At 39.0% G+C, this 23,837-nt stretch overlaps 2 protein-coding genes across 3 annotated transcripts in view; both read left to right on the top strand.

Annotated features, from left to right (window-relative positions):
• tfc (Brevican core protein triforce) overlaps positions 1-3,011 on the top strand; it is a 43,881-nt gene extending 40,870 nt beyond the window's left edge. For both annotated transcript variants that reach the window (XM_076175465.1, XM_076175475.1), the window contains one exon: positions 1,475-3,011. In XM_076175465.1, the coding sequence (XP_076031580.1) occupies positions 1,475-1,589 (115 nt within the window). In that variant the 3' untranslated portion in view covers positions 1,590-3,011. The remainder of the gene's footprint in view (positions 1-1,474) is intronic.
• A 1,571-nt stretch (positions 3,012-4,582) lies between these two features.
• Positions 4,583-23,837, top strand: part of LOC143021893 (uncharacterized) — a 100,022-nt gene continuing 80,767 nt past the window's right edge. The window contains exon 1 of the mRNA XM_076179715.1: positions 4,583-4,713. Coding sequence (XP_076035830.1) covers positions 4,644-4,713 — 70 coding nt within the window. The 5' untranslated portion in view covers positions 4,583-4,643. The remainder of the gene's footprint in view (positions 4,714-23,837) is intronic.

The following is a 23,837-nucleotide window of genomic DNA, read 5'->3' as shown; positions in this document are numbered from 1 at the left end:
GAATAAATAAATTTATAGTAAACAAATAAATTTATAGTAAACAAATAGATTAATGAATAATAAATAGATAAATGAATAGGTAAGTGAATAAATAAATAAATAGCGTCTAGTCTTCTAGAAATTTTTATTTTGGATATTAGGTATAAGCCCCTAAGTTAATTTTATTTTTGGAAAGGACATTTTCGTTTTTGAAAGTGAAGATATCCGACTTTTTCACATTGAAAGAGAATCCTTTTTTAGCCAAATCAAATCTTTCTAGCAATATAAAAAAAAATCACCAAGTCCCCATATTTTAAAGTTACCCCTATTTCGTATTATTTTCTATTTTTAATGATTAAGAGAAAATGAAAAAGCTATAACCTTCCTAGAGTGGTGAATTGTTGTATACTTTGAGTTTGTGTTATGGTCATCGCTAGATGATTCTTTTCGACAGGAATAGAAGGTTTCCGCACACCGATATAAAATGAATGACGAAATTGCATATTTGTTGTGTAGACATAAGGAACTCAGCGAAACGACACACCGAAAAGAAAAACGTAATTTTTTATCTCTTTTACTTCATGGGAAGGTTAACTGAATGTACCTCCTCCCCTTTAATCTCAGAGGACCGAGTAATTCCCAATTTTAATCCCCTTAATATTAAGGGGCCCTGTCTGTACCACAAGGCGATTTTATTCAGTTGGGCAGGCAGCCTGATCCCGAATGTCTCTCTGTCACCCCAATTCAACTCTTCTACTGAATAGAATTGCCTGTTCCTGTTGCCAGGGAAATCTAAATCCAAGTAAATGCCACAAGGTCGTACGTGTCTTAGATCAAGCGCCAGACGATTTTATTCACCCAATACTGGGGTCACCAATTTATTTATCTATTTATTTATTTTTATTATTTTTTTACAGTGGGACAGATATATGAGAGAATGACGAGTGCAGGCCACTACAATTCTGTTTAGTACAATACAATGAACATACATAAAAATTAAAGACAACCAACGTATTTTTACCAATATACAGCATACAAAGTACACAAAAAGAAAGACAACAGACATATCTATTTGTTCTTTATTTTCTTTAATTGTTTTTTTTTTGGGGGGGGGGAGGAGGCACGGTGACCCCTGACCTAAAAAAAAAGCTTGTCTCAGGTGGTCCTACCCCTTTCACCTCCATCAGAAGGCACAACCCTGAGGGGCTGACACTCAGCCCAGGATCTCTCCCTTTCAGCATCAACCTTATTCCTTACATTTCCCTCCCACATATGATATGAGGAGCTGAGAACCGGCGACTGCTCCTCTGAAGTTTCTTCCCAGAGAGATCTGTGGGAGGGGCCCCAGAACCGTTGCCGGACGCTGCGGGGCTGCGGGTTCTCTACTCAGTTAATTTACAAAAGGTTTCGTGAGCAGAGTTGAACAATCCGGAAGTTGGTCTTTCGGTCATTAACGAGAAGATTAATAACGAGAGAACCTTTGCCCTCTTTCCAGGTACGAAAACGGAGAGGAGGAGCACTGCCTGGAACTCTGGAACCGAGACGGCAAAGGTCTCAAATGGAACGACTCTCCTTGTTCCTTCGAGACCTTCTTCGTTTGTGAGGCTTAACGAGAAGGACCTCGGAGAGGATTGCTCCTGTCGACGCCGGTGATAGATTGAGAGATCATCTTGGTCTTATAAACAAGGAAACCCCTTCCCCCACCTCCCTCACCGACTCCCTTCCAGCCTCCTGAGTGAACTGGCTCTTGATGGGTCGAGACCCTACAGGGGATTACGAAATTTCTTGAAGAATCGTCTTACAGTCAAATTTGACTCGAGGAAACCCTCGAAGTCCTTCCGAAGTCCACTCGAGGACGACGACCGGGGAGTTTTAGGGCATCCCGAAAGACCTTCTTCGGGGTTCTTCAAGACGCCAGAAATCGTTTCGCGGTCACTTTTGCCCCTAGTGTTAGGAGAGCCGGTCACTGGGAGATGTTGAGAATCGAGACGGGTTTGGAGCCAAACATGACTTGCATATGCAATAGACACTATGAGCGTATTTGCATATTTTTGCCAATAGTTGGCGCACCGTGCTTCCCATTTTCTTTATGCAAATGGCTTCGAATTTCTTGAAGATGGTGAGGGGGGCTGGGGAGGCGAGGGGATATGAACACACAGACACAAACAGAACATATATAGGTTGGAGGGTCTTGGCTACAATCGATCCGTTTTCTTTGTAACACAACAACAACAACAATACCATCAACGAGAAGCTTTTTTTTTTCAGATTTTACAGACATAATATTTAACACCTGCATTTGGATAGATTGGTGGAATTGAATTTTTTGTCTTTCATTTCAGCATCAATGATAAAAAGTTAAACTCACCTGTATGGCAACAGTGATTAATTGGTTGGTGATGTTGTCATAAATTAAGTAAAATTTGTAATAGAGCCAATGGCTCAAAACTTTAAACATGACTCTAGTGAATTAGATTAAACATAAGAGTCATTTCCAACAATCACACGTACACACACACACAAAATGATAAACAAATAAATAAAATACACAAAAATGAAGGACAAATTTGAAATTTACTTGTACACATGAACACAAAACACGACATGTAAGCTCACTACACAGATATAGTTTTAATAGTATATATAAATATTTACAATTGTACATACTCTTTTAAAGAGATGTATATATATTCTAACATTTATGCATGTACCCTTATAAACGCATGCCTTTGTGTATGTGGGTGTGTGTGCATATGTACGTGCGTGCATGTGTGTGACATTGACCACGGTCTTAGATTACGTGCTGGATTCGTGATCGACAGCTCTTATCTTTCCGAATGAGAGCTTCATAGTTCATATGGCTTAAACTATGAGTACTGCAGTAACCTTTTACACACACACACACACACACACACACACACGGATGGTGAAATACAGGACCGTGATGCTTCTCATCCCTGGGCAGGAACTGAACTCAGGACCACTGAGTTAGCAGAACAAACAGTACCATGACACCAACAAACTATAGTGTGTGTGCATGCATGTGTGTGTACGTGTGTGCGTTTGTATATATATATATATATATATATATATATATATATATATATATGCAAAGTAGACCACTTGGTCCAAGTGGTCTACTTTGCATAAGTGAACACACGTACCCGTGTTCTTATTAGCATATATATATATATATATTATATATATATATATATATATATGTGTGTGTGTGTGTGTGTGTGTGTGTGTGTGTGTGTGTGTGTGTGTGTATGTGTGCGTGTGTGTGTGCGTGTGTGTGTGTAGTTGGATGTATAAGTATGCCTCTATATACATACATATACTTTGTTTTAAGACCTTCCAATTTAATTTACTTTCTGACTTTTATTTCTTCTTTTTTTCGGTGAAGAAGCGGGAATCCACATCATTCTAAGTTGTGTGGTGTCTTTATATTATTTTCTTTTATATATATTATTTTATTTTGTTTTGTTTTTCATTTTGCTTTACCTCATTACATTTTGTTTTATTCTTATGTTTTTATTCTATTTTATGCTATTCTATTTTGTTTTCTTGTAGTTTATTTTGTTCTATTTAATTTTACTTTATTCTATTATTTGATTTAGATTAATTTGTATTTCTAATTCTTTCCTTCTTCAAGCTCAATTAAGTTGCATCTCTTAAGTCTACTTAATCAAATCCGTCCGTTTTTCATCACTATTCTGTACAAATGTGACATTGTATAAACAAGTTGTTATTTTTTCATACAATAAACATGTGTATATTGACGCGAGTTTTCCATTACTACCTTAAAGGTAACGGGTGAAGTGAGGAGCCTAACACGCCAGGAGTCGCTGAGTATCTGCGGCCGAAGCCGTCACCTTTGCCATAAGATGCGTTTTGGGGACGGTTGGGAGTAGGTAACTAACATTCACTGCTGGGAATCGGATGGGAGTGCGAAAATCCAACCCACAACTAGACAAGTGCGACACCAGCATGCTTCAGATGACGCCTACTAAGATGGAGGCAAGATTTTGATGTACAATTCGATAGCAGGCTGCAGGATGACCAGAAGCTATACCTCCTCCTCCCTAGACTCGGAAGTTCGGAACCCCCACCCTCGCCTCACTCACACACACACACACACACACACACACACTGTGATGAGAAGATCTCCCCTTTCATTCTTATTGGCACTATCTAATAAAATTCTGTGATGCTTCATTTCATCATTTAGAAGTTTATTCAGACGTTACTATACATAAAAAAGTCCTAACAGTTATTCCTTCCCACTTGTACTCAAGTGTTGATACAAGATTCGCTGCTGTCCATGCAAATTCAACATAATACTACTTTGACAATAGTTTTACATTTCCTGTACTTCAAATCTGAGTTAAAAAATATTTATTTAATTTTGCATTCTTTTCATATACAACTACCACAGGTACATTGCTCAGGAAAATAAGTACTTCTGCTCTGCGCATGCGCGTTTTCGACCTCCGCTAACTGACCATCTTATGGCAACTGGCGAGAGGTTACAATTCATCTTACCAAATTCCTCGTGATTTCCAAAGTAACCCAGTTTGTTTGTATTTGTTCGGGAATTTGTGTGTTGACCACAGTGTATACGCGGGTCCTGATTGATAAAAACACTACGAACTTTATCGCAAATGCTTAAAACGGAAAAAATATATAGATACAAGAGCATAGCTAACAACTTCCAGCTCGCATTCCAGACCGGTATGTATTGTAAGTTTACTAAGTAGTAACTATTACATAACCAATATTTTTATCACAACGTACTGATTCAAAAATATAGCCCCGTACAATATAGTTCCGTATATTTCATACCCACATGAAATTGGATGATATGCCCAACTCAATCCCACCATTAAAGTGGCATGTTTAGCTGTTATTACATATATTTTGAGTGACACGTCGGGAAATAACGAACAATGAATTAAGGATTGTTAAGGATCAGGTAGTAGTGGGTTGTAGTATGCATATTCTTAAATAAAGAATTATTGTTTATTATGTATCGGTGTTTGTGATCTTATAGAACATGTTATAGCAGTTAAAAGATATTATAAGATAGGATGATAATGGATGTAATGCTCGCTCCGGGGCGACTGGACTAGGGAAGAGATGTTACACTCATAAAAGGTAGAAAATATGGAATTCGCCGTCGTGTTTGTTCATATATAGATTTATATTCATAAATTATCTTTACTGCAAAAATCTTCGTGCGTATGTTAAGAATAGGTCACGATTGGTGTATAAATGCTCGTAAAGTCACGAGCATAAGTTTTAATCCACCCAGAGATTTTCATGATTCAAATATACAAATATTTGTCTTGCATTTTTCTTTTTGTTTTCAGGAAATTTACAGAAGCCTAAATAGGAAAATATATCACGTAATCGACAAAAAATCATATTGGCGTTAACATTATCGGAGCTTTGAAATTCCCGATGAAGTGGATCATGTTGTATTGTACACATTGTTTACACCAGAACAAATAATATTCAATTTGCAATTTACAAGACATTCTCAATCACCGTTTACACATTTTTCATAATATGCATTTGAAAATATACGGCAATAACAAAACTATTTGCATCAAGTTTTACAAATTAAACGAAAGATCAGGGAGTGATTAATCAGCGTGGATATCTGAATATAGTTTAAGACTATCCCTCTTTTCATCACCTTTCCCTCTCATCCCCATGCTCCTGGGCCCTACCACAGTGCAGGCTCGTGCCTACCACGAGCTCCCACGCCCCTGCTGGGGGAGGGGGGCTGGTACGGGCGTGGCGTTCCACTTGTTGGGCGTGGGAGGAGGTGGAAAGCGCCCTCTCCCGAACGCTTGAAATCGTCGACCGTTACACCTGCGCCCATTGAACACGAAGTAACCGAGGGTTCTGCTTCCCAGACATCATTCTCGTGCATTTTTGCCCCCCCCCCTTTTGTTGTCAAGCACAGCCATATTTCGGTTTTTATTTTCCAACTGTATCAAGGTTGGCTATGTTTCAGTCATGTATGTGTGTGTGTAGTGTGCATATACACATGATCAGATCAGTTTTTTTTTTTTACTTTTCCCCACTGTCATATTTAGCTCCGACTTACAGCTGGTACTGCCTTACATCACCAATTGATCCACAAAATACCTTCGTGACTCATCCAAATCCTCTCCTGCTTCAAATCCGTATCCGTTTGTTGTTGGGTACCATCTCGTCTTGTCATTCCCGGTAACGAACGGGCCGACAAAGTAGCTCAGGACGCAGTATGGATCCCCTTCTTTGCTTCCACCCAACATCCTAAAATACTTTTACCTTACTCTCTTGTTCACACTAAAAAATCTATGAGAAAATGCTAATTAGAACCTTCGATAAATCATTTAAAACCTATCCAGTTTAAAAGATAGGACGGTCCCAGCCTCACTGACGTTTCAAGGCAATACTGATGGGTCTACGAACAGGATATTCTTGTCCCGCTTTCTTACGATCTCCCAGTTGTCCTTGCGGCTCTCGCCTTGCAACATCTTGCTGAAATGCCCTACTGAACCTCTTCCAACAGCCTCCCACTCTACCACGTCTCCCCTCAACGATTCCATTTCACCTCGTCTTAAGAGAACCAACATTTCATACCTTCACACTTTTCCCCCTGGCCTTCTCTCTAAACTATGATTACCCAGATAACAAGCATATCTTTGGGCGTGAGATGCCTACATCATTATAGTTTAGTATTACCTAAATACCATGGTCACGCCTATATTACCATAGTTTAGTTATATGACGGGTCGCGCTGTAGTACAGTGGAGCAGGTGGTCGTGAGTTCCATTCCCGGGACCATCTGCCGGTTTTCCGTTAGTTCCCGGCAGCCCTGGCCAGGTAGGAAGATGACCCAATCTCGGCATAAAATATGTAATAATGATAATAATAATAGTAATAATAAAATAAAGTAAATTAATAAAAATAGTGAAAAAAGCGGCTTGTAGCAAGTGTGAGGGCGTTAACCTACCAGGGGTTTTTCACTTCCTACTCCGTGGGAGTGGGACAATGAGTAATAATGACGCTCCTACAAATAAACTTGTAAATGACTACCCACCCTCTTCACTTTCCACCTCAAAGCAAAAAAAAAAAAGTCGCTGTTGTTTAAGTGTATGGGGAGACATGGGCACTGAAAAAGGTATAAGAAAGGAAGCTGGACGTCTCAGAAATGAGGATGTTGAGGTGGATGTGTGGGGTGACGAGGTTGGAGAGGATAAAGAATGATAGGATCCGCGGTACTGTGAAAGTAGTGGAGGCGTCGGCGAAAGCGCAGGAAAGGAGATTACATTGGTTCGGCCATGTGAAGAGAAGAGATGAAGACTACGTGGGAAGGAGAGTGATGGAGATGGAGGTACAGGAGAGATGCAGGCGAGGGAGACCTAAGCAGCGCTGGAAGGACAGACTGAGAGAGGACCTTAAGGAGAAACATCTCGAGGAGAAGGAACAGGTGATGGACCAAAACCAGTGGAAACGACTAGCGAGGAACGCGACCCTATATGAAAATGGGAAACGTCAACAGGAAAGGAAGAAGATAGAAGTTTAAGTGTAGGGGAATCACTGGTGACAAAATACAATAAATTCTGGTAGGGAAGGGATTCGAATGCAAATTCCAGCGTAGGCCCAAAAAGGGTCGGATCTCTCTTTTCGCGGCTGCGGCCAGGGTGGAGGGCGCGCTGTGGCGAAAGGGAAAGTAGGTCGCAGCTGGAAACAGGTGGAAGTCACGGGCGCGCCCGGCTGTGTGGTAGGCATAAGCAAGTTATCCGGAAAGACAAAGTCAGCGAGGTGATCTAATAGAGGTGTTTCAATGGGTCAAGGACTGTAACAAGGGTGACGCAGGCAAGGTCTTTATGTTGAAACAGCAGGCCAGGACTCGTAGTAATGGACTTAGATTGGGCAAATTTAGATTTAAGAAGGAAATAGGCAAGAACTGATTTACCAATACACAATGACCCGAGGTAATAGACCAAGATCATTATTTACAGTGTCTAAATAACTTTTTTTTTTTTTTTTTTTTTTTACAAAATTTATAGTTTGTAGCTTCCTTGGTTTTCATGTTAATTAACATACTTGTTTTTCAGGCGAACCGCGACAATAGTTCTGGAATAATAATGTACAGTTTTGATCTATTATAAGGATAAACCAATTCATTAAAAAATAGATAACTCGTATGACATAAATATACCATGTAATAACAACATACACAAATGAAATGTCTATAGAACCCTTAAACCATGATTAGTGTTTGGTGTATGAACTATTTTGTTTGATGACCAGAAAGATGCGGTTGTTAGTGGAAGTAGTCAGTGTTTTGATGGTAGAGGGTCGGACTGCCCTAGCGTCTTGTATAACCTCCCAGAGTGATTACTTACACCTGTTTTGTTTGTCATTCTGGTATATCTCCTTTTTGATAATGCTCCATAAGTTCTCAATGGGATTTAGATCCGGAGAACAGGCTGGCCACTTCATCAAAGTGTCTCCTTTGAATCCCATCGAGAAGAGCAACTCTGTGGTTCTCTTAGCAACATGTCCAGGGGCATTACCGTGCATAAAAATTACTGTTAAGCTCAGATAATGCGAGCTCATCCAGCCAGTCAGATAGGATATCCCTAATAAACTCGCAGTATGTGATGGCAGTAATCTTCACACATTCTGACACTTTAACGGGCTGTCTCCCACGATGTCAGCCTAGAGCGTGACTCCTCCGCCCTTTTGCTGATGATGCAAACGCATGTGGGCGGGGCTGTCCTCAAACGCCCATCCTTTGCACCAATCATCAGGCCCATCTAGCGTGGATCGGCACTCGTCAGTGGACAAAATACATATACTTGACGTCGGTCTTCATATCCAAGCCCATTTTAACCGAGCTTCTTTGAGTTTTGTGATCAACGAAGGCTTACGTGTAGCTTATTTTTCTGTTTCGCAAAGGTACCAGTTACCTTATTTCGGGTTGTTTTGAGGATATTTTGATTTCTAGCATCTGCAAATAAAGTTTTACTAGTAGATCCAGGGTTTTCGGTACGCATCGCTTGAGATGGGAAATGTCTCGCGGTCTGTGACGGACCGGGTCTTGTTTTCATCACTGCGCACATTCCGATATTTGGGGTTTTGTAAATGTCTCCTAACTGTCTTCACGTGACGACCTAGTTTCTTGGCCACCTCATCTGCAGACTTGTCTTTACTTTTTTTTTCCTTGCACATTCAGTAAGATCTTTTCCACGACCCATCCTTTCAAACTAATATTCGGACTAATAACTGTTCACCTGAAAAAAGTGTGTTAATTGATACGAAAACTAAGTAAGCTACAAAGTATGAATTTTGTAAACAAACTAGGAATAGTGTACTGTACTACCATGTAAGTTACCATTACTATCCCTTTGATAATTGTTTAGAAACTGTAAAAAAAATATCATGGCTAACAAATAGTAACGACTTAATAACAATGTACTGAGCGCTGAAATATTTTTTTATGTTCTTGTCCTTTTTGTCGTTTTTAATTTATTTTCTTTTGTGATATATATATATATACATATATATATATACATATATACATATATATACATATATACATATATATACATATATATACATATATGCAATAAAACACTAGAAGCGTGTGTTCACAAATGCGTAAGTAACCACTAGGAAAAGTAATCTATCGAAGCAGAGCGCTTTCGTATAATTACATCTTCAGTGAAGATGTAATCATACGAAAGCGCTCCGCTTCGTTAGTTTACTTTTCCTAGTGGTTACTTACGCATATATATATATATACAGTATATATATATCAAGGACTACTATTACGATTCCAATGGGTCCCCTCGCACGTGGGCCTCCTTGGCAACGAGATGGCAGACAAAACTGCCAAAACAGGTGCCACATTGCCTAACAGCAAAGTCACCTCAATCCAACCCTCTGCACATGACTTCTTTTGCAAAATTGACCGCGCTGCCTGGGACATCTGGAAATTGGAGTACCACTCTACTGCTGTTGAACGTGGATGGCTCCTTAAGACCTGCCTTGGACCGACCCCCCCTACCTTCTCCTCTCTACCCCCGTACATTGCGGCAACAGTCAGCAGGATACGGGTGAATCACTGGCGGACCAAATATACCACTTCCCGCTGCACCTGTGGCGCGGAAGTATCTTTCAAGCACTGCCTCTTCTTGTGCCCCGAATTGGAAGCCCACTTCTGGCCCCTAAGGTCAAACTTCAATGACCCTGCCACAGCCCTCGAACGCCTCATTGCGGACTCCTCCTCCAAAGTCGACCTCCTCGTCCTTGCAGCCAACCTCGTCTGCTCCTCCCCAGTCGGGGGACTGCTGTAAACACCCCCGACCACCCCCACATGCACCCGCATGCCCACAAGCGAAAATCAAAACTCTTACCCAATTACACAACTTCTCAAATCACCCCAACACTTCCCTAACATCTCCAAATACACTATTTGAAGCCACCCAGAAACTACAAGCCAGTCCCTAAATCGGCTAGCTCCGCTGGGACTAAAATCACAAAACTAGAAACTATTACACAGGACGTGCGCACCCAGATCCCTGGGTCCGCTAGCGGAGGCCATTACTTTCTTTGTAACCTAACATTTTATATTGGACAAATATATCAAAACTAGAAACCTAACATTGTATATAGGACAAATATATCATCTATTGACTTATTCAATGCAATATATGTTAATATAAACTTTTATAGTGAAATAAGAAACTATTTTTAAGGCACTGTTATGCTTTGAAATCCCAATTTTAGCCGGATTTAACAGGTATTATTGTATGAGGTTAGTGGACACCAAGGTTGGCGATTTTTTGTTTTGTTTTTGTTTTTTATCAGATTTATTTGATTTAAATAGATTTTTTTTTTATAGATTTTAAATATTGTGGGATTGCTATCTGATATGCGATCTGATTGCTAAAGGACATTTTTAGCATATCAATATAAGGAGCAGTGTTATATAGACTTGCCACAAGTATACAAGGAACGGTATAAGCCGTATGTGAGGACGGTATGTTCAGGTTCACTCGATTCCTCCAAAAGTTTTCTCATCTTGGTGACATTTGCTGCATTGTCTGTCACAACACTTCCAATGTGACAACCAAAATCTTGTTCAGCCTTCTTGATCGAATTTTGTACAAGTTGTAGAAGATATTCAGCAGTGTGAGGTTTCCCTGGTGTGTCTATTGTGTCAAATAAATCTGACCAGTGGATGTTGTTAGTGACATATTGTGGGCTCATTATGGATGTTAGACCACCCATCAATTGAAAGACATACAGTTTCATTATTCAGGTCATCTGCACACTTTTTATATTCCTTTTCATACACAAGATCCAAGTACTTATCAGCAATATCTTTTCTGGATGGAGGAATATAACCTGGCCTCAGGTTCTGAACCATCTTGAGAAACTGAGGATGCTGAACAAGACGAAATGGTGAATTTGTAGCAAATATAATTCTTGCAACTTCTTTGTCGAGATTTTCCTTTTGAGAGGCTGAAGTTTTTATGATAAATCTGTCCAGAGATGTTGATGACTTTCTTTTAGATGAAAATTATTTAGCAGAAGTGGCGCCTGTGGAGGAGCCTGATAGTCACTTTTTTAATGGTAGAGTGAAGTTTGCAGATAATTCAAGTGGAGCCGGTGATGAAGGGATTGAAGCTGTTGATGCAGATCCTGAAATGGAAGCAGAAAATTTTAGCATATTGCATGATTTATAAATGAATAAATAAATGAATGAATAGAGTGTGATTTAGGCTACTTTTGAGTACAGTAGTTTTCTTTTTTAGATAATGATCATATTCACACAGGCCACTAAATTATTTGGGAATAATTAACAGGATATGAAATAGGTGGGCTTGGAATTCAGACCACACAGGATTGAGTCCACTTTTAAATTCACTAAAAATAATGGGTTAGTTGGGTTAGGTTAGGCTAAATCCATTTGGGCTGAATTCCAATGGAACCTATGAAATATATTACACAATGTTGAATGAAATGAATAACAATCATCTAGGCCCCAAAGTTGAGTGGATACAGTATATTATAGTGATATAGTCATTACCCAAATTTAGAAGTAATGAAGTTGAAGTATCATCTCTTTAGGCCTTCACATTTTTATTGCACATGCTCTCCATTGTTCACCAAATTTATATAGTTGCATATGAAAAGGGAGAAATGCACACAATATAAGTAAAATTATTTACCTGGGTCATCAATTTCTTCTTCTGTATGCTGTGACTGACGTTGGCATTTATCTCTGTGAGATTTTAATCTTGATACAATGCCCTGTAGTTCCTGGTTGCAGTCTTTGCATTTAGCTCGGTACCATTTGCCAAAAGTTGTTGGTAGTTTTTCAAAATAATTCCAGACAGGATATTTTTTTCTGCCTGAAGGAGCCACTCTGTCAGGTCCAGACGACATCCTTCCAGGTTGATGAAACTTGTTGTGGGCTGCTCAGTGACATATACTACATGTAGGCATATATCGTTCCTTGTATACTTGTGACAAGTCTATATAACATTGCTCCTTATATTGATATGCTAAAAATCTCCTTTAGCAATCAGATCGCATATCAGATAGCAATCCCACAATATTTAAAATCTACAATATATATATATATATATATATATTTAAATCAAATAAATCTGATTTAAAAAAAAAATCGCCAACCCTGGTGCGCACGTCCTGTGTAATAGTAGTCCTTGATATATATATATATGTATATATATATATATATATATATATATATATATATATATACTGTATATATATATATAATATTTTTTTTTCCAATCCTGACAATTTATTCTGCTTTAATGGCGACATTATAGCGAAAGAGGCCATGCATAGCTTGATGAAGTAGTCTAGGGACAGACAGAATAAATTTAGGTACTACATAGCAAAGAAATAGTTAACTGAAATAGGTTTAGTTTAACCTAACATGACCTCACCTGACCTAATCTGTTTAAATATGTCAGTCGGTAGTGGCTGACCACAAGCTGTGCTGGATTTTAAGCATAATAAACACCAGATATTTCACAGGAAATAATTATAACTTGTAGGTTCAATTCGTTCCCCGTGGACTTGTCCTGATCACCATGCATAGATTCAATATTTTAGTGTCGAATGCAACCGATAAACACAATATCAGTGTACACGTTGCGAGTTTTTTTTATGCAAGTGAAAGGGTTTAATTCCTCCTTCCACCTGTTTTGGTCCTTTTTAGGACTAAGGTGCGCCAAAACGCATTCTCGCCCATAGTCACTGACCATCTCCTCGCCCTTCTTCAGAAGTAGTGCCAGGCACTGGTGGACAAGACCCACCTAACACTATAGATTCACGGAAGCCCCTTCCGTTCCCTCCTGCTTACAAAGGAAATTAATAACATTCAAATCAACTCAAGGCACCGAAAACCCCAAAAGAAATTGGTGGATCCCATCATGCACAAGATGCTATTGGGGGAATCCACCAATGGGTTTCCGCCTCTGGAGGAGGGAGTAGGAATGATCAGTGATTAGAAGCGAAGTTGTGTTTTAGCACACTCTAATCTGAAAGGACCAAAGGAAATGGAAGGAAGACTCATGATATGGAAATATTAAAACACTTATGTTCTAGTCTTTCATACAACTCGTACGTACGCCAACATACGAATACCAAAATACCTCTTGTCCCTTTTTATCTTACCTACTGTGGATGAAGGGCCGTCCCTGACACCCGCCCACTGCCTGGGTCAGAAGCATTGCAGTAAGACACAGCACTGATACTGGGTGCACCTTTCCTATCGGTTGCATTCCACACGGGAATGGTAAATCTGTGTTTGGAGATCAGATCTACGGGCAAACAACATGAATTTTACAATCAGCCATTTTTCCCCTGTGGGGTGGTTTATATCCGCAACAGACACAACCCTCGGTTAGGTTTGTTCTTAACTTCTGACCATCTCAGACTTCTAACTCATCTAATAGCAGGTTACATACGACATAAAGTAAAAGGATACCACACCCCATTGTTGACGACGCACAGCCTACAAACGGTTCCCCATACTCAAACCCAGTCAGACTTGCTATGACCAATGACAGGTAACTCTTTGTGGTCCTGCAAGACGAACATCAAAGAGACCCAATTTCCGAACCCGTCTTCAACCCTCTCATCACCTCCATCAGGAGATGCAGCCCTGAGGGGCTGATACTCGGTTTCCGGACTGACTCCAAGATCGTACACTTTTCCACACATGGAGAGCAGACAACCGGCGACTGCTCTTCTCTCCCTGCTCAGTGAAATAGAAACAGACCCACATTGACATAGCACAGACAAGCGTCCAAGTTTCTTCCGAGATAGACCCGTGGGAGGTTTAAAAGATCGTTGACAACTACTGTGGGGCTGTGGATATTCCACATAGTGAAAATTAAGGCAACAAGATGGAATTGTCGACGACTCGTCCCATACTGGAAAGCTGTTCCCTCTCTCCAACCACTGGAACCCAACTGCATTGGCGACTCAAGTGAATTTGTTTAACCCATTCAACTCCGATGACAAGATGTCTTGTCATTTGGTCAAATAAAACAAAAAATCATAAAACACCAAAATGTTTGATCAAACACCAGAAAAATATGACGTCAATCCTCGCTTCGCTCGCAGCGAAGTGAGGACTGACGTCATATTTTTCTGGTGTTTGATCAAACATTTTGGTGTTTTATGATTTTTTGTTTTATTTGACCAAATGACAAGACATCTTGTCATCGGAGTTGAATGGGTTAAGTAGAAACGTCTTAAGATACGATCTTTTATTATTCCAATCTCCAAACGTCAAATCACCTTTTACGTCATATATTGCGAAACTAAATTGTCTTTAGGGAATTCGAGAATGCTACATGTAAGCGAAGTCGTCTTCCAGATTTTCAAATTTACAACATTTGGCAAGAATCTTGGATGTGTGGCCGAAGGCTTTACAATAAACACGACTGGGTACGCGTGCACTCCCCAACCTAAGACGTCAGACTCTTCACTGCTTGAGAAGGAAGAGGGATTTTTTTTTTTTTTTTTTTTTTTTTTTTTTTTTTTTTTTTTTTTTTTTTTTTTTTTTTTTTTTTTAGTGAGTGAAATGAGGCTTTGGGAGTGACATTTCACACACACACACACACACACACACACACACACACACACACACACACACACACACACAGCCCCACCCGCCCTCTTCCTTCTCAGTCCTAACAGGGAAGGGCCAGAATTGAGATTAACGAGGTTCCACTAACCCCTAACTTAACCAAACCTAACCCACGCTAACTTAACCTAGCTGCGTCAAGACACCAGTGATGTTGAGATCCTATCCACGGTTTGTAACCAGGAGGTCGCTGGGCGACCTTAGAGCGTATATCGACAGACCACATTTGACACTTGACCGATTTCGTGGAGGAGGAGGACCACGCCGGTCTTGTGGGCTGTCGCGGTCAGAGGAACTCTTTGGTTTGTAAGATTCTTAACGAGGTCTCTCTCTCTCTCTTTCTCTTTGTATTCCTCTCTCCCACCTTCTTTATTTATTTCTCCTCTCTTTTCTCCATTTCTCTCTCCAACTTTCTTCCCTCTCTGGTTTGTACATATTTCTCTATTCGATTAACCATTTATATATATATATATATATATATATATATATATATATATATATATATATATATATATATGTGTGTGTGTGTGTGTGTGTGTGTGTGTGTGTGTGTGTGTGTGTATTCACTTGGTCTTTGGATCACGTGTTGGACTCGTGATCGACAGCTATTTCCCTCCTGGAAGAGAGCTCAGAGCTCGTAGGTCCGATCTATGGGTAATGCTATGACCTTGCACACACACACACCCCCAACTCCCCGCCCACGAGAGTTGGAGTAACACCCCTCAGCGCTGCGATACTGATATTATTTCAGCCCCGGGCGAGAGTCGAACCCGGACCTCCGTAGTGGCAGGCCAGAGCTCTAACCACAGCGCCATGAGAGGTGTGTGTGTGTGTGTGTGTGTGTGTGTGTGTGTGTGTGTGTGTGTGCGTGTGTGCGTGTAGTTACGACAATTGGATTAAATAGCTTTGCTACTGGGATTGGAACCCTAGGCTGTGCGAAAAATCCCTTTGTGTACATTCTGTATGGTATAATGGTAGCGTCCTAGCTTTGTGGCAAAAGGTTTTTTTTTGGTTGATTAGAATCGCCTTGCGACAGCCAAAATAAAGCCTAAAAGACATTGCAACCAACTTAAGTACGAATACATAGTGTATTTCATACATGCGCATACGTGAACACACATACACACACACACTATAATACGATAGCATTTATAAAATTGACAACAGCGGCCATGGACGCACCGACATGACGTCACAAGTAGCGTCGGGTCTAACCTTGGCGGCGTTGGTCTGCATCCAAGCGTACGATAACTCGCTCTTCATCAGTCAACCTGAACACTGCCAGATAGCTGTCAGCAAGCGTGTGTATAGATGGTGGACATGCTTAAAAAAAATCCCCGAAATAATCTTAAAATTTTATAATTTAGATAATATCTCCCCTCTTCGACACTCGCCCCTTTCCTCCTAAATTCTACTTCCACGCTTTCTTACGTTTTTGGTATATATTCGTAAATTTACGTGCACATTTCGTACGCGTAGTCGCTCTCCGTGCTTCATCCTACTGAAGCATTTACTAATTCTATAAGAACAGTAGGGCAAGGTTGCCTGTGGTCATTCGTTCATACGATTTCTAATATTAATTCAATTTAACGATTAGAAACTTCCCCACAAATGTATACATGATGATGCTCATTTTAATCATACAAGATACGTGGCCCATCTCACACAAACTTTGATATGTCATTTGATATATCTAATATTCCATGTCTAATATTTAGTATTTAATGCTTTAAGAGTAATATTTATTCAGTATTTGATATATATATAGTGTATGTGTGATTTACCATGGTCTTGGATCACGTGTTGGACTTGTGATCGACAATTATTTCCCTCCCAGAAAAGAGCTCAGAGCTCGTATATGGGCAATGCTGTGACCTTAGACGCATACATTCACACCCGACTCCTCGCCCACGGGAGTTGGAGTAATGACTCGCATCGCAGTGATAGTGAAATTAGTTCAGCCCTGGGCGGGATTCGAACCCGGACCGCCGTTGTGGCAGCCGGGAACTCTAGTCACTGCGCCATCGAGACGTGATTCACCATGGTCTTGGATTACGTGTTGGGCTCGTGTGTGTGTGTGTGTGTGTGTGTGTGTGTGTGTTTTAGTATGTATACAATAAATTTCCTACAAATGCTGATGTGAATGGGATGCAAGTCATGTGATGTATATATGCAGGAGAGATATTCATGGTCCAGCCCTGCGACCGCAGAAATCCCCTTGACCTGGTGATCTGACCGCCATATTGCTTGTGGGATGGCGGGAGATTGGTTCATTTTGGACCGTTTACATTTAAACGAACCATCCCTTAGTTTCCAGTTGTCCTTGTTTCCAAAATATTTCCCGTGGGATTTATTTATGCAACAGTAGTAGTATTTTGCTTAAAAAAAAAAAATCAACAAAGAGTGAGATAATTTATTTCGTCAATTATCGAACGTTCCTAGCATAGGGATCAACGAACTAAGATTCAAATTACCTTCGATATTGATACTGACAATTATTTTTTTTTTTTTATTGTCATCTCTGTATTTTCTAAAATGGTTATCCGTCAACTGACCTTCACTGGCTGATTTGGTGATGACTGTTTGGTCGTTCTTGTTGAGGTAATTGCTTGTGGCTGCTCGAAAGCTAATTCACGACAGTTTTCACTTTGTTGGCGGGTAAGCGATCCATGGACGACATGACGTCAGAGATTGAACATTGTATTTCCTAGTCATTTTGTGACATTTATAGTTGTGTAATGATTGCAGATGAAGACGATTTTTTGACATTATGACGATTTTGCAAACAAATGACATACGTCGTTTGGAAATAGATTCATCTTGACAGTATGATAATGGTAACTAAACCCGGAAGGGGAGACTGTCACAAAAATTAAAGGATAAGCACACTACATATGCACTATTTTACATGAATGTATGGTAAATCACATATAGAAACTATTTTTTTTTGCCTCATTAATTGAAGATTGTCTGTACCCTAATATCCATTGTCTTAAAAAAAATCGCCAGCGTCATCTTTCGTTGATGACGTATTGTCGTGTATTGCAAAATCGAACATGGCAGACTCAACACAAACTGAGCATTTCCCAGAGAGTGAAAAAGAAAATTCTTCTAATTCAAACGAAAGTAGATAAATTTATTGACAATGGGATTCACAAATGTAAAAATACAATGTATAGAATTGAGAGGATAACACAATAATACATGCAGCTTCTTTCCGTTGTGGTTATCTTAAAACACATTTAAAATAATAAAATACCTAAGAACGGAACATATTAAAACATAAGTACTGAAAACAATAATCATTGACATAACTCATTATGTAAATAAAGAAAAAGCAAATGTACATAACTAAGAACAGAATAGGTTAACCATAATAAGTATTTACAAATAATCTTTGATATAACCTATTATGTAAAGAAAGAAAAAGCTAATGGTAGATGAGGTAGTAAACAAATAATATGTAATAAGATAATTGTAACAATAATATGATACAATAGCAATACCGATAGATAAGTAAAATTGATATTGAAAACTCAACATGAAAAATAAAACTCTTTGTGATTTTATTTCGAACCACATGATGTTTAGACTGATATATTTTGGATAGCCTACTGTACCATGAACTACAAGCATAATCATAATCTAATTTAATGAATACAGACACCAGCAGTCTCTCTCTCTCTCTCTCTCTCTCTCTCTCTCTCTCTCTCTCTCTCTCTCTCTCTCTCTCTCTCTCTCTCTCTCTCTCTCTCTCTCTCTCTCTCTCTCTCTCTCTCTCTCTCTCTCTTTCTATACAAACATTTGGTTTTGTTAGAGCAGTTATAACCTTCCCAGACAAAGTTTAATCAAAGGTCACTCCTAAGTAGGTAACCTGTTGTATAATCTCTATTTCATTGTCACCACTTGTGACTTTTAAACTATTTCACTGTTTCAGTTTATGGCTAGATCCAAACAGTATAGATTCTGGTAATGGTTTTGACCATCCCATGATCTGAAAGCTTTAAAGGGAATATGTGAATTATTTCAAACAAAAAGGGCAAATTGTCATTATCTATTTTATGTTTAGTGTAGGTCACCGGTACAAACTCAAATGTGTCGTGTATATATATAATGTGAACACAACACTTGCACAATGCATCATATTACCTTGTAAATCCACGTTCTTTGTTGAGGCACATTTGGTTTACAGTGATGAATGTGCCTTTCTTGGTTAGCATGTTGGACTCTTGAGTTTCGTTCAGGTCATCACTTGTGTTCCTGAAAAGACGCAAATGAAAATCATTTTGTCGTGACTGGGTAACAGGGATGATTGATTACAAAACACTGAGCACACAGACAATTGCTAATAATTTTCCAAAATTACACTCGCCTAACCTCACTTTGAATCCACTCTTCTTCTTCATCTTTTCCAGACTCACTCTCAGATTCTATTTCAGGATCATACTCAGGATAATCATCTGCAGGTGTCTCATAATCATCATCATCATCATCATCATCCATCAGAGATTCGAATGACGATTCACAACTTTCCATATCCTTGCTTGCCAAAGCCTTTGGTTCTGGCTCACACAGTCCCAAGTCTGTTTCGCATGAGCACTGTACAGGGTCAGTTTAAATACCTGAATGTTGTGTAGATAAAACTGGTGTTCATCTTCAAGGAAAAAGTGTGAACTATAAACTGGACGTTGTATTCACTACAACAGAAACACAGGGGTCAACTGATTGTACAAGAGAACGAGCTTGCAGCTTAACTGATCGATGTTTTGTCAGTCTACTCGTACTTTCGACAGTCTGCACTGTATCATCTTCACGGGTGTTGGGAACTCGCTCAGGCTCATGGGGCTCAGGATCAACCTGTGGCTCCGAGATGTTGGGCTCTTCAGCAGCTTGCAGTGCCTCATCACTTGTATGAAATATGAAGTGTGCTGGCCATTAAAATTTACATCAGGCAATATGAAGCATAAACCTAGGCGTGCATGCCCACTGAAAAAAAAAAAAAAAAAAAAAAAAAAGGAGATGGGCCTAGGCCCATATACTTCCAAGGGATATCATCAAATCATTCATGCATTGCGTCATGATACACTGACGTTCACGTCTTTGAGCTATTTTTTATTTTACCAAATGTACAAATAAAAATAGCTTACCGCTTTTCTGTTCCTTTTTTGCAAATAGACTTTTGATTTTAGGTTTCTCTCCAATTGTTTGGAATAGTACACGTGCCAGTGGCGGTAATATCTTTACTTTTGGGGATGGTAAAGACTGCCCCATGTCTTGGCCATTTAGGCAACAGGTCTGGATTTGGGCGATCATGGTCAACTAGCCTCCAGCTTGTCTTTTTGGTTGTGGCTTGTAAATACCCGGATGCGAGAAATGACAGAATTCACACACACAAATCCTGTCCATCAGTTTCGATTTGCTACTATTCCAAGCTGCACATGGTCAAAGCGGAGGGGAATCGAGAAAAAATAGAAATATAGTGAGAGATTCACAGCGCAGTTCTGCACGTTCTATGTACTGTAAATGGCGGTTTTGTTTTTATATACACCGTAATACGTCATCAATATGGCGACCACTGTTCCCAACTTTTGTAGTAGACGATTAGTTTAGGTGAAATGAAAAAGACAATAAAAACGTAAGAACAATCCAAGACGGCGGAAAAACAAATTTAACTCATTTATTTAGACATAATCTAAAATTCATTTAGAAAAAATTTTGGTTTGGAAATTGTGGTGTACTTATCCTTTAATAGGATATTTTGACGGAAGCCAAAATGAAATAAAAAGAATTATGCTACAAAAAGAAAATTATCCTTGTACATTCACTTTGGCCTCAAGCCAGGCTACTTTATTCAGTTTAGACCTCCCCCCTCACTAAGCAATAAGGATAGTGATGATGCTGGTGGAGATGATGGTGATGGTAAGAAATGACAGAATATCCTAGAAATATTGAAGGGGTGTTTTGAGTAAAAAGTAGATAAATGAGTAGACTAATGAATGAATAAATAAAATGATAGATAAATGGTTGAATGAATGATTAAATTGATAAACGAACAAATGAATGAATAGAAATCCTCCATTGATCCATGCAATTTCAGTATCGCCCGCGAGAAATAAAATAAATGAACGAATAAATAGACTAATATTTGAATAAGTAAAATATTGCAAGTCTCCTAGTAACATCAGTCTAAAACTATATCCACAGGTAATACAGTGGGTATATCTTTACACTTATAACCCTCCTTATAGAGGGTTATAATAGCAAAAATTGTGTCTCTTCACACCTCTTTACCACTTCCCACTACGGAGATATCGATGCACAAAAACAGAGACCACTTAAAAAACATCGACTATAGTCAGCGCAAGGAGAAATGACCGATAAGGCGGGGCTAGGAGATTTCCCGGTGTTGCCACACATGGGCATCCATGGCGAGAACGTGCGTGTGGATGCAATTTTTTCTGAATGCAGTGTGAGGGGGGCGGGGCCAGAGATTAGATGTAGCGGCAACGTCGCTCTCTCTTTTCCATATGCCATGTCTACACTCGAAGAAACGAAACCTTTGTATAGAAAACATGGCTTTGATTTTTACCTCAGTGGTGGTGTGTGACAGAAATTATAATATAATCATGTGTGGCAACATTATAAAATCATAAAATAGAATTATAAAATAAAACAAAATTATGAAATAATTAGATGTGGCACCACAGGGGAACTCCCAGTGCTCCGCCCTAACGGCTAGTTCTCAGTGCAACGGGTATAGTCCACGTGAGAGATATTTACAAACCACGTGGTCCCGGGAGCGACTAAACAAAGTTGCCAAGTGGTGCGTATTGTCTCTTTAAATAACGGTACAGACGCTAGCATTGAAAAATAGAGAAAAGTTTGATCGGAAACGGGCATTTTTCGTGTGTTTTGAGTTTAGCAAAAAGTTTGGGCGCCTGTAATTTCGCGTCCAAACTTTCCGCTACTACTGTACGCGAAATTCACAGCATACGATAATATGTAATTTGAATTGTAGTGGTGATATGAAAATATTCTTTCGTGACACTCTTTTCGATTATACAAGTGTTTTCTTTATAATTGGGAGATGTACTGAGTGAAATATATCCTCCACCCCCCATAGGATTTGTGTAGATTTGTTAATCATCTACATTAGGTTTGGAGGCGTTGAGACGACCGAAGTTTTGGTTTGTTCTCTTTAATCTCTCCGACAAGACTCGACTGATCATCATCTCAAATCAGTACAGGAGGAAAATACTGGCGGTTGCCAATGGTACTATTTTACATACAATTTTCAAATGGTGGCTGTTGCCAAACTATAATGTTATGTACAATTTATTCTTTGCTATCTACTGCTTAATTTACTTGCACAATGTACAATACACGAACTGAGTATGGGCACTCGGTATTCATACATAGTTGTTTATATACAAGCAATGATACACATAGTAAAAAATATATATCGACCGTATGACGACTTACAGTTGGCAATGGAGAATACAGGTGTCATTTCGCGCTCAGCCAAATGACCGCGGGTGAGGTCCGACACAATAAGGGATCCCGCGGAAGTTTCTGGAGAGAGGATCTGACGTGCTTTAGCTAAAATACGTGCGCGTGTGCACGCTGAACATCTAAGGTATTGAAGAGTTCATTCAATCATGCAACACTTGGTCATTTACTTGTCAGATGAACGAGTCTGCATAGTTATATTGGAGATATATTAGTTTTTTAGTCTTTTATCGGTTGTGGGAATGTGGGCGGAGCTAGAGTTCAAACGTTTGCGTCCATCATTGAAAAGAAAAGACATTTTGATTTGTTTTTATCTATGTGTTTTGGTGTTGGATGTGGTTTGTGATCCCATGTTAGACATATATTTTTCTGTGATATAAATGTATATTTCTTTATATGCGTTGCCCTCTCTATCAGCCAAAACAACAATTTCTGGTCTTTGTTCTTATTTCTTAAACTTTGGAGTACTTGCTTATTTTCACTTTATTCTATTTTTTTTTTTTTTTATTCTACTTTGTTTTAGTTTTATAATTGCTAGTGGTATTTATTTTGTTTTGTTTTGTTATTAGTAGTTATATTATGATTTTACTTAATTTTATTTGTTTATTTTTTGGTATTTATCCAGTCATTTATTCTAAGTTTATTTGTTCATTTTAATTATGCTTTATTTGTTTATTTTTCTATTTTTTTTTTCATTTTATGCACATATATATATATATAAATATATTGAAATATGTAAGACAGATGAGTGGATGGGTGGTGAGATAAACACAGGGAACCGTTTAGGGATTTATTCCCTAAACGGTTCCCTGTGTTTATCTCACCATCCATCCACTCATATATATATACATATATATATATATATATATATATATATATATATATATGCAGAAGAAATCACTTGAACGCGTGATACTAGTATGCAGACAAACCACTGGGAAAATGAAAGAGATGAGACCGAACGCTTTCGTCTATTCAGACATTTTCATGTCTGAATAGACGAAAGCGCTCGGTCTCATCTCTTTCATTTTCCCAGTGGTTTGTCTGCATATATATATATATATATATATATATATATATATATATATATATATATATATATATATATATATATCCTATCTTTTTTGAGGATGGAAGAGTA

Source organism: Oratosquilla oratoria, chromosome 3, assembly GCF_046742065.1.
Source record: "Oratosquilla oratoria isolate Oo_2021 chromosome 3, ASM4674206v1, whole genome shotgun sequence".
Taxonomy (NCBI): Eukaryota; Metazoa; Arthropoda; class Malacostraca; order Stomatopoda; family Squillidae; genus Oratosquilla; species Oratosquilla oratoria.
Note: the sequence above shows the minus strand (reverse complement) of the source record. Positions and strands in the feature narration are given on the sequence as shown.